Source organism: Trachinotus anak, unplaced genomic scaffold (genome assembly GCF_046630095.1).
Source record: "Trachinotus anak isolate AG129_WGS33_773 ecotype Australia unplaced genomic scaffold, CSIRO_AGI_Tana_v1 ptg000016l, whole genome shotgun sequence".
NCBI classification, from domain to species: Eukaryota; Metazoa; Chordata; class Actinopteri; order Carangiformes; family Carangidae; genus Trachinotus; species Trachinotus anak.
In genome coordinates, this window is record NW_027273867.1 from 12,374,016 (window position 1) to 12,383,696 (window position 9,681).

Sequence of the window (9,681 nt, forward strand, 5' to 3'; positions counted from 1 at the left end):
GAATTCCTAGCTGAGGACAGTGCTTCTGCTAAATTAGGAAAAGGCCCCTTCTGCATCTGAAAAGGGTGAAGTGAATGGCCAAAGTGATGGAGGATGCAGCAAGAAAACATCCAGGTGGCCAAATTATGAAAACAGGAGTCAGACACATTTAAACAGAATTTAAATTGCAAACACCCAGAGCAGCTGTAACTTTGGGAACGAAGTTGACATTCATACTTGCTGTCAAAAAGCATAAACAAGGAATCAGTATGACGTATGAGCATGAAAATGAAAAGGTGGGTGGGACTGTGTGCATGTGTCTATCTTGTGTGTGTATGCGTGCGTGCATGCATGTATATGTGTGTGTACTGCAAGGTCGGGAGTCTCCCAGGCCTATAATTACACCCTGGTGGGAGTGAAGCTGATAACAGAGGCCTGAGGATATCAACGTCATAGGGAGGGGAGGAGAGGAGAGGGGAGGAAAAGAAGAGAGGGGGATAGTGCACAACATGATACCTTATCATACAGACTTCTCACTGACAGGGCTTTTTCATTTCCTCCTCGATAACTATCTAAAGACCCCTACAACGCATGAGCGTGCATATATACACAAACAAACACACACATATATAGATAGCTCCTTAAGAAGAAATGCCACACAGCACAGCCCACACAGTCCATGCCTTTTGCGCCGACTATAATAATTCAATTAAAAACCATGTAAGGTAATACTGATTCTGTGAACCACCGTGTAAACCTCTTAACTGTGTTATCTTTCTCACATTAAGGCAGTAATCAGAGCTGGGTTTCACATCAGTCTTTCTAAGGACTAATGGCATAGTTAGATTTCTTTTGGTGATTTGATTTTCTGCACATGCCATAAACACGCTAATACAACAAGCAGTGCGACTTTAATTGTTCTGAAGATGCAAAACACAGTAATTACCAGCAAAGCCCTTTATCTCCCTGTTACATTCCTACTTCCTCTTAGCCAGTATGCTACCACACCTACTTCTGGACATTAACTGCACTACGGTACAATTCATGCACATTATTATCATGTAAAATCCACAGAGGTTACTGGTAAAAATCAAGTTACTATGCAACATGTAGGGCTGCAACTAAGTATTTCCATGATCAATTAATCTACCAATTATTTTCTGAATTAAGAGATTAAGCAATGAATCAAACAAACAGCCAAAAAAAAGCCCATTTCAAGTTCCCAAAGCCAATTTTGACATCCTAAAAATGTTTTTTCTAACCAACAGTCCAAAATCCAAAGATGCTCAGTTTAACCCCAGAAGACTGAGAAAATCTGCGAATATTCACATTTGAGCAGCTGAACCCACAAATTTTGAGGCATGTTTTGCTTGAAAAACTATTAAAAGATTAACCAATTATCATGCTGCTGTATATACCAGTGAACTAACTGATTAATCAAACAATTGCTTCAGCTCTACCAGCTCTGCACATTTTCCATAATGGCATTACCTGCGTGCATGTAACCATACTGAATGAAATGTACTCGCTGCAGGTAAAACTAATGTACCAGTCAGCCCTGACTGGCTGACCGTCCTCCTGATGACATCACAACATCAGCAACAAAACATTATATATGGAGGTTAACGGTCCTTGGAAATGTTGTTTCTTTCAGCATTGCAGAGCTCTGTTGCTATGGGGACATGCCTCACACTGAGGAAAAAAAAAGAAAGTTAGGAAACATTGTCCTTGAGGCCCACTATTCAACACTGGACTTGAATATGCTGAATCCCGTTACAGTACATAGCACATACTTCTGTGTTATAGACTGGAGTACAGCCAGTCCTTGTCAGTGGGCAGGAGTGCACCTTAAGTTTGCTCCAGCCTAAATATTATCAAGATAAAGCAGAGCGCAGCAGATTTACTGTATGCTCTTGTTCAATATTACAGCAGTGCTTACTATAAATATTCTTACAGTAACTTCTCTTTGCATCGAAGGTAAAAGCTTACTTCAGTTTACTCTTGAGTTCTCCTACTGTACAACCAAACTACTACATTTTCTTTTTGTTGTATTTATGCATGACTGAAAATGGAAATCACGTAAACTATAAAACAGCTGACACCAAAAGCAAACCGGCTAGCAGATGTCCTTTTCTGAAAACAAACCCATATCCATTCAGTACGGCGTGACCTTATATCTTTCAAATAAACCAGTGCAACAAGAGGGAGGAAGCAGGCTTTCAGCATTCACAGGGGAAGGATGGTGTCAGGGACCTTCCATCATGGCATTGTCCAGACTCTGCTGAGCCACCAATGAGGTGCCTCTCTCTTCCACTGTCTCCCAGTGGAAACCACAGAACATTAACAGGTCTCTGTCCCTTTAGCCTCCTGCACAACAAGAGGATATTAGCATTTATAAGACTGGCGGTCATTCCCCTATTCAGGAGACGCAACCCACCTCCCATCCCTGTGTGACCATGCGAGACCCACTAGTGGAAAAATACTCATGCTCATGTTGAAAGCAGAAGCGTCTAATGAATAATCTGTAATTGTTCCTACAATTGAAATTGACGGCCTAAAATGTCATTACTGTTTTTTTTTTGGTTTTTTTTTTCTAAAAGACAAAATAGTCTGGGAGTTTGTAGCCCACTTTGTCGCACTAACGCAGCACAATGATTCATTAAGTCATTGACCTAAACTCCATGCTTTTAAAGCTGGGACTGCTGATTTGAGTGTGCAAGAGAGGAGTTGCTGAGAGAGTGCAGGGGCTTTAAGTGGGTCTTTCATCTTCTTCTGTTTATTGAAAAACTCTCAAAGTGGCCCATTTAGAGAGGTGGGAGTCACAGGGCAGCTCAGGGCTGGCAAAAGGGTGAACAGGCACAAAAAATAAAATAAAAATCTGAGAAAACTTATGTGCCATCTTGTGTAAAAGTGTAAAAAAAAAAAAAAAAAAAAAACAACTTCCAGGGCAGTTTCTCTCCATCTCCACCAAAATAAGAGATTGGTTATCTTGAGTGTTTCATTGTTTTTAGGATGGCTGATCATTGGTTTAATTGTTCCCATTTTGACTTCCTCTTTACAGTACACTGTAGCCTGTTATGTAATTCTGTAGCCTACCAACTTCTGCCTAACAACAACAAAATCTGTGTCCGTCTGTCTCATGTGTATCTCTGCGGATGCCCTTTCGCGTTAAAAGTTTGGACGACCCATGTTCCGGAGACTTTGCTCCGTGCAGCCTGTTACAAGTCGACTTTCCCGGTGTGTAAGTGTGTCGTGCTGTAATTTATTACCTTTATTGATAACAGCTATATGACGGTGGTTACGGGGTAGTAACTCCCAGTAATTTCCCCACACGTGGGGCAGACTTTAAACACAGCACACGGAGGAAACACGCAGTCTCCGTGAACACAAACAGGTAAACACGGGAATCAAAGTTAGCCCTTTACCTCCGCACACGAAGCGAAGCCAAAGTGCGTTTCTAAAGCACAACAGGTTCGGAAAATACAACACACAACGTTTTCTTTTACGTCAACTAGTCACTCACCTGCGATACTAAAGGAATAAGCGTCTGCTCCACCGAGCGAGTTTTGATTTCCAGGCCGGAATCAAAGTTACTGTTGCCGCACGGAGATGAAGCCATTCCCGCCGAGCTCTCCCTGCCTGGCACACAATGCGCGGCTCTAACTCACTTCACCCAGCGCCTTCCCTCCGCTGTTTCGCAGCTGCAAACTGCTGTGACGGACTTGCTATTACACGCCGGCGTTTTCTCACTTGGTTACACAGTCGTTTGTCGAGTGGCTCTCTCCACATACACACACACACACACACACACACAAACACACACACACACACGCAGCTTTAATCCACTCTGGCTCTGGTGGTTGTGCCGCTGCGCCCGCTAATGTCCGTGTAGTTTACTCAACTACGGCGGGGAGCGGACTGCAGCACACCACTGTGGGCAACCACACACACACACACACACACACACACACACACACCGCAGTACGCACACACACACACACACACCTTGAGGTTTCACCCCTGGCTGCTTGTGAGCAAGCTCACGGACAATCGGGATGATTACTTTGATTTGAATCTGCTTGTTCACTCACCTACGGCAGTCTATTTAAAATGAAGTCAAAACAGCTGTCAAACCGGACAGATGTGGATGGAGTGTTTGAAATCACAGCATCTGCAGTGCATCTATCGGCTGTAGTGTGCTGAAAGGGTTTGATATATAGGTAGGGTATTAAAAATGTATCATCCATTCATGCAAATTTCAGAGGATTTTACATCAGATTTTTGGGGGGGGATTTAAAAATTCATCATCCATCCATCCATGCAGATTTCCCGAGGACTGTGCATACTATGCCCTCAAGAGAGAGGAGCAATGCTTTCCTCACAGCGCAGCTCCGGTTTGATCCCCGAGACAAAGAATCTCATATTATCCCCCGGAGTCAGAGAATCCCTTATCATCCTCCCCAAATACACACCAGATATGCCAATCAAAACCGGCTGCACTAAGCCACACGGGACAGCTGCACCGACTCAAATGCAGTGCTTATCCTAAAAGTTGCCAACTTTACCTTTTGTTTGTCTGAAGGAAGCATTATTTGTCATGATCTTACGTCTACCAATCCGAGGGGCTGTGGTATAACCATGTTTCAAAATTGAGGGATGGTCCTTTAAATATCTTACATAAACTGGTTGCAAAGTATGAATTCATGATTTCAGACTGATCCAGTTTTGGTTGTAAAACTGCAAACAAACATTGACAAAGAAAAAAAAAAAAATAGTAGAGCATCTGCTATTGTTGTGTTATCTAAAACAAACTGGAACACACAGATCTGGCTGAAGTCTTTGTGCTCAGACTAGCAGAAAATTATCCTCCACAGACAGATTTAGAATAGATGACTACAGTGCTGAGAATGGTTACAAAAGCTTAGTGTGAAACCTTTGATAAAAACCCATCATTTCAGTGAGTGGTGTACGTTCAAGATGTAGATAAACTTTTTTTCCAACTCTATTTTTCAGTTTTTCTTTTACAGACAGAAGGATATGAGAATAAGTACACAGGAGTATAAATCCCTCTTTCCCCATTTACCTGTTATTAACAGTTAATACACCCCCTCATCTCCCAAATTCCCCAAATTACTTTCGTTATACAGATCTCAAGATTAGAAAATGCCAAACGGGATAAACCAAAACATCAACAATACAATAGATCTGTCAGTCCAAATCAAACGTCAAACTGGTTTATTTTTGCGAAAGATTATAATGTTCCTGAGAGGAATGGTAGGATGACGTTTCATTTTAAACAAACTGACAGACTTGGAGGCCAAGATGACTCACATGGATGTTATTTCGAGAAGGATTTTATTTTATTTTTTTCTGTGGGGATGAGAAGATCCATCTTCTGCTCTGCATCCATACGTCCTGCTAATACAGTGGTTCCGTATTATCCATATTTGGTGTATTTGGTGTTTTATCCTAACAATACCTTGTGCCTCGTCTTACTTTCTGACACAGTGACTTGAATCCATAACATGGCTCAGCAAACTTTACTGTTGTCTGGATCTGAGCCTGACCAAACTGTTTCCAAATTCTTTGTATCCTCAAGTGGCTCCAGTGGCTGTTTCTAACTTGAGCAGCCACTGGACGGTAAGTGGTGAGCAACATTTCATACTACAAACACAGCAGATGGCTGAGAGCAGATATGGCTTATAAGCACCGTGGCACTACTGAGGGCTTTTGCTGCCTGCTTTATCATCAACTATGGTGACGATGGTGGCTGGCTAGCTCTCTGTGTCAGCAGTGGAGACAATGGCACTGTGTGCATATATGTGTGTGTGCGTGTGTGTGCATGTGTGTGTGTTAAGACTGCCTGCCGCTCTCAGGCCCAGCCCGTATTTATTCAAAACCCCAAAGCTATGCTTTAGCTCAACCCTCCCTGTTTACATAGGTTTCACTCTACACACATACACACGCATACACACACATACACACTTGCACTGCATCATTATGAAGGCATGCAAGCAGTTTGGCTGCTATGAGCGAACAGGGTTGTGTTCCACTTTGATGAATGGCTCTACTACTAACTAGATAATATCTGTGTATTTTTTGTTAATCTGCTCTGAGGCTCTTTCCCAAGTGATAAGATGATAACAAGCTCCACTCGGGCTACTTGCATTGTGCTGTATCAACTTGTGTTGGCTTAAATGATTCTGGTCACAGTAGATAATGCAAGAGGCAGAAGAAGATAAGAAATATGATGTATCCTGTAACTTTTCAGGGGAAATAGTTTAGTTATCATCTAGACAAATAGCTTCCAATCCACAGGCTCAAACAAACACAATAGTGCGCATATTCTCATTGAGTTTGCCAGTGCCATACTCCTAGCTGTGAAGCAGCATAGTTTTTCTAAACAATATCTCATTTGTTCTGGAATATTCAATATTTGCTTCTCTGCCTCTAATCTCTTTTAGGCACATTGCATTTTGACGATTTGCCTGAAAACCCATGCAAGCAGGAAGTCCCTTTTGTGTATACTCATCTGCACAGTCCAAGGGTATTACTCATTAAATAAAAGATGCTTATGCATGGCGTGATTGTGTTGCTAGCAGCTGCTAATGTCTCTCTCCATGCTTTAGAAGTGCTGACTACTCTCCTCTCCCTCTCTCTGGATCATTCCTTCTGGCTGCACTGCTCCTGGGACAGGAACTGCTGAGCCTAAAGAGATAGTGATTTTGCACACTGCAAGATGTAAAATGAGTGCACTCTGTCATATTTCCCTGTTGTATAAGTAGATTGAAAATTTGGGATTCAAAAGAGGGATTGTGGTGGAATGCTGGAGGATTTTAAAAAGGTGAAAAATATGAGAAAGTTTGAGAAAATGTGTGTTTGCCGATATAAAAGTGTGCTCTTTATGTAGATACACAGGCTTCTTACATGATTATGACCCTCCTTATACACATTTTATACATAATTATTTGTTTGGTAGTTCAGTCCTCCATGTTTTGTTCATATTTTCACACCACAATTCACACATTCACATTTGCCTCCAAGGCCACCATGACCCTACGCCTGCTGGTCGGATGAACTTGCTCAGAAGAAATGGAACACTTTCATGTACAACTACCGTGGCCTTGACAGAGACCTGCATCTGAACTCACCCTCTTGGCGTGATGCAGTGACTGGAGAGGCCTCTGTGAAGGAGAGGAGGTCAAACTGAGGTGGAGTGCCCTGGTTGAATGTTTGGATGGCTGCGTGCCGTTTTTACTGACTGAACCTGAATAGTTTCACAGTTTAAATCGGCAGCAGATGTTTATAATGTTTGATGATTTAATTCTGACAGACTTACAGGTGTTTATGTAAATATGGACTCTTGTCGGGAAAAATTGAACCATCTAATATGCATAACAGAACATCAAGCACTATAATATGCTGAAATAAACCATAAAAAAGAACTAAAACAGCCGTGCTAACAAAGAGCAGGTCATCTGTCTGTCATTTGCCACTCTCCTTCTGCCAAGTAGACACCCTCAGGGACAAGGCTAATTTAATTCCATGTAAACACAACCAGGCAGCAGCAAAGTGCCATGCAGACACCCAGCCCAGTAATCTTGGATTTTCTGTGTCTCCATTTCGGCTGTTACATAATCACGGTCACCTTGCATGTACTCATTACCATTCAGTTTCCATCCAGCACTTCTTTGTCTGATGGCTGCATCTGTGACAGATGCTATCTGCAGTTTGAAATAACATATGCATATGTAAACACGCAGGAATGTGTAAAGATGTAACATAAATGTGCATTATGTGTGAGCATTATGTTTCTACATATGTTGATATGCAGGCTTAATACACAGTCCCCCCCAGCTGTGAAAATGTGTGGATGCACACCAAAGAAATGAATACAATGTGTAAACATCTTTTTAGAAGTCAAGGTAAAATGTTTTTTTAAAGAAAGGTTTAGCTTCATGAGGAAATCAGCTATTGGTTATCAGTTTTGAACTAATTTTATCTGAGTCACTTACAAAGCAACCCATTGCTCAGTGGGAGATTATATTCCAACCCTAAAGCTCAAGGTTTAATGTATGTGTCAGGAAATATAATCAGCAAAAGTTTTAACCATTAATCATATTTTATTTTGTAGTTTAGTTATTGCTGTTTAAACTTGCAGTCTGGCAAATCCATTTTTTTTTTTCCTACACAGCTCAGAGAAAGTATACTCAGTGAATTGTTTTAAAAATACTGCTCTCACCTTAGATCTCATAGGTGTAACAGTATAATTATAGAGTTATTACATGCACTGTTTTAGCCTGTCTCAACCACAGTGTTAAAACATGCTTGTTTGTAGGTGAGTGATTACGATAACAGCATTGAATAAGACAGACGCTGTAAACTCCTGAAGACTATTAAAGTATTAAAAGTAAAACAGAGGGGTTCTCTACTGTCCCTCAACCCCTTAAGTTTTTCTTTAAGTATGAAGTTCATTATAGTGATTCCCTAAATTATCCACTCACCCAAGAAGGTTTCAGAGCTCCTCAGGCAAAATGAGTTATGGAGCGCACAGCATATGGCCCAATCAAATGAATGAATAAAACATTTAAGGATATCATCTACACTGTAATGCACATTTAATTTTCTGCTTTCATAAATTCTAGATGAATAAGGTAGTGGTGTGGATTTCCTCTTGTAGTCATTACACAGGACAGAGTTTCTCAATTATGAGATAAGGGTTGTATTTGGGTTCATTATATTAATACAAGATAATTGGAAATACAATGGAATTATACAGTGTTTTCTGAACTAACACACTGAGCTTCCTTCCATGCTTTAATAGACATAAAGACATATTTAAAATAAAATGACCTTTAAGACAAAAAGGGGTCAGAAGAGATTATGAAACCCAGACTAATCCCAGGTCCTTACATAAAGAATACATAAATCTATTGGCTAAATTAAAATGTCATCCACTGATAACCCTGTTATTGGGTTACTTGTGCTGTTAAAGAATGTGAATAGTGTGGGCCTTTAACACCCTGATGCAAAGATGCTCACAAAACATCTCCTTATCCTTATTTTCCCTTGTCCAGGAAAAATAGGGCAGGGTCTTTTCTAAAGAAAACTCTTCTTTCCTGCAATGACCTATTACATTTGATCAAATTAATCCTTATGTAAGCAGGTACAGGATTTCACCACAAGAGTATGATAAATGCATACTCAAAGCAGCAAAAGGGTAATAGAGATTTTCCTCACAGCTGTTTGGCTGCATCCCAGCTATCGCCTAGCTGTCTCTCCTGAGATGAGAGCCATAGATGCATGGGTATCCTCCACAGACAGGTCCTCTCACCCTGCCAAGTCAGCCTAAATCCTATCTCACTGAGACTGAGTGAGCAGGGATAACAATAGCAAGACGAAAACAATCTATTTTCCAGCCAAGTGTTGGTGACAGTGCGTCTGTTTTGTCTTTGTCACGCATATATACCAGAAGTCAGCATGGTCAGAGGCAAGCCAAAAAAGACCCAGGCACCCCCCCCCCCCCCCTCTCCCTCCCTTCTCACTTCCTCTTTGGCGCTATCCCTATTTGCCTTTGCTACATTGTCATTTATCATATCGTCTCAAGGGCTCACTCATCACATCACATTTTTCCCCCTGATCATGTCAAGTAGGTGCTTGGAAACTCCTTGTGACAAAAGTGTCGCCTCAACCTTTGCAATC

At 41.3% G+C, this 9,681-nt stretch overlaps 1 protein-coding gene across 2 annotated transcripts in view; it reads right to left on the reverse strand.

Annotated features, from left to right (window-relative positions):
• Positions 1 to 3,879, reverse strand: part of ctnnal1 (catenin (cadherin-associated protein), alpha-like 1) — a 45,601-nt gene extending 41,722 nt beyond the window's left edge. For both annotated transcript variants that reach the window (XM_071499719.1, XM_071499718.1), the window contains exon 1: positions 3,503 to 3,879. In XM_071499719.1, the coding sequence (XP_071355820.1) occupies positions 3,503 to 3,598 (96 nt within the window). In that variant the 5' untranslated portion in view covers positions 3,599 to 3,879. The remainder of the gene's footprint in view (positions 1 to 3,502) is intronic.
• Positions 3,880 to 9,681: the final 5,802 nt, after the last annotated feature.